The sequence below is a fragment of the Melanostigma gelatinosum genome, assembly GCF_949748355.1.
Source record: "Melanostigma gelatinosum genome assembly, chromosome: 16".
Classification (NCBI taxonomy): Eukaryota; Metazoa; Chordata; class Actinopteri; order Perciformes; family Zoarcidae; genus Melanostigma; species Melanostigma gelatinosum.
The window spans coordinates 18,767,757-18,769,912 of NC_136649.1; the positions used below are offsets into that span (position 1 = coordinate 18,767,757).

The 2,156-nt window shown below is 46.4% G+C and overlaps 1 protein-coding gene across 1 annotated transcript; it reads left to right on the forward strand.

Moving 5' to 3' along the window:
* Positions 1-396: 396 nt before the first annotated feature.
* LOC306790678 (uncharacterized protein) lies at positions 397-1,844 on the forward strand (the record flags this gene model as incomplete). Its single annotated transcript, XM_079287119.1, has 1 exon — positions 397-1,844. The coding sequence occupies one exon, from the start codon at positions 397-399 to the stop codon at positions 1,087-1,089; it is 693 nt and encodes a 230-aa protein (XP_079143245.1). The 3' UTR covers positions 1,090-1,844.
* Positions 1,845-2,156: the final 312 nt, after the last annotated feature.

Below are 2,156 nucleotides of genomic sequence, written 5' to 3' on the forward strand. Positions count from 1 at the left end.
TTGCTGGATAAGACAGACAGTTGTGTACCGTATGATCTCACTTAATCGTTTAATACATCAAATCGTATACTGCGTAGCCCGTTCCCTGGAAACGTCATATAGAGGAGACATTTGTCCCGCCGCTGTCGGATGCTGAAACGCGCAATCAGCCTGTGGATGCTTGGTGTCCATCATGAAACGCAATGCTGCACTGGGTACCGAGTGTTAGGCACAGCGCGTTTGCAACAAATGAATTACAAGAAATCAATTTAGCTGCCAGATATTCCTGTGGTGCGGACGGTTGAAGGTGGTCCTTCTCCTCAGCAATCTGCTTCCTGTCTTCTATTGGATTGTGGATAACAAGAAGCCTTCAAGACGGAGGGGGTGGTGGAGCATCGAGGGAAAAATAGGGGCAATATGAGAGAGCGGGACTTCATGCCCAATATGGAGAGGGGCAAACCTGCTACTTATACGGGGGACAAAAAGGCTAAGATGGCTGCGAAGACTAACAAGAAGTGGGTGAGACTAGCCACTGTTTTTGCATATGTGTTGTCCGTGTCTTTAGCAGCCATTATCCTGGCAATTTACTACAGCCTGATCTGGAAGCCAACCAGTGGATCCTCATCTGCGGGGAAGCCAGGAGTGCCCGAGGTCACCCCCACCGCAAACATCTCAACTAACATTTCCACAAGCAACAATGTCTCAGAGTGGAACTCTACACAGAGTGGAGTGTTGTCTCTCAACCAGACCAGGCAGGTCACAACCCCGTACAGTCATGCGTTTCAATGGGATGACAGAGCCGAGAGTGTGGCCGTCTCTGGAGCAGAAATTGCGCACTTGCAGCAGGAGGAAGGACTCTACGCGTCTTCCCGCGGCCACACGAGCACCGATAGATCGGACACGTCGGAGAGCCAGACGCACGAGTCTCCAAGCGGAGAGAGCCGCGACACCCCGCCAGGCACCGGGGAGCCTGAGGGCGAGGAGGAGATGGAGGCGCACAGACTGGGCGACGGGGCGAGTGACAAAAGCGACCCCGACCAGGCGGCTGCAGACGCCGCCACTGCTCCCTCAACATCCCCGAAGAGCCGAGCTGGCCCGAGAGGAGACTGATCGGGCCGCATCCCCCTTCCACCACAACCCCCATCTCTCACACACATAAACAACCCTTCAAGGAGTATGGTTTTTTTTTCAGAATCAGTGCCGCAGGTCGGATTACAGACAAGTCTTCACTTTGAACTCATTTCGCAGAGCCTCTTATGGATGCTTAACTGCACATATTAACTGACATCTTGCGCTGGAAAAGAGGAGACGTCGGTGAACACTGTTTACCCTCCAACACTAACTATGCGTTTTGTTATTATTTTAGGCCATCTGTATGCCTTAAATCAATGTGTGTCTACTTTACCTCGGACACTGACCTGCCTGTGCGCGTGGACGACATGGTGTAGATGTTTTGTTAAACTACACGGGCTCCAGAGATGCGTTTGGTTTTGCAGGGCATCAATATTTGTCACAGGCAAACAGCGCTTAACACCACTGCCATTCATCGGCTAGTCTAAATCAATACTGCATTTTTGCATTTTAACATATAGGCTGTACTGTCTTTTTCATGGATCAAAACCGGATTTGGAGTAGAAGAACCTGCATTATTGAGTTATGCTCAGGTATGTGCATATAACCGTAAATGTATTGTGTATTTGGTTATGTACATATAGAGCAGGCATACATCTTTTGGGCCGGTAATTAGATCATTTTTAGTATGTATAATAGGTATAACTATATCACAAGGTACAAATAAAGATCCTTAGAAAATCATTAATTTGGTTTTGTATAGATCTATGTAAATCACGAAATAATCGCTGACATTAACCTGTATGTTAGATATTCTTTTCATTCAGAAACCAGAATGGATAATATATATTCAAATAAATGTTAGGTTTTTCCTAAAATCTTTCTGAAAATCGTTTTATTGCAAAAATGAAGGCCGATGGCTTTAAATTCACTGGTTCACTTAAGGCTATTAGTCAAGTAAAGTACAAGGTGCAAAACCCACATTTATAGATAAATATAAAGAACTAGGTCATCATTGTGAGCTCGACAGCGAATCAAATCGAGGCACTTTAATTATACCTGAGTGAACTGTCCAGTGTTTTTGATCAGAGGGACTGTCTGCTCCT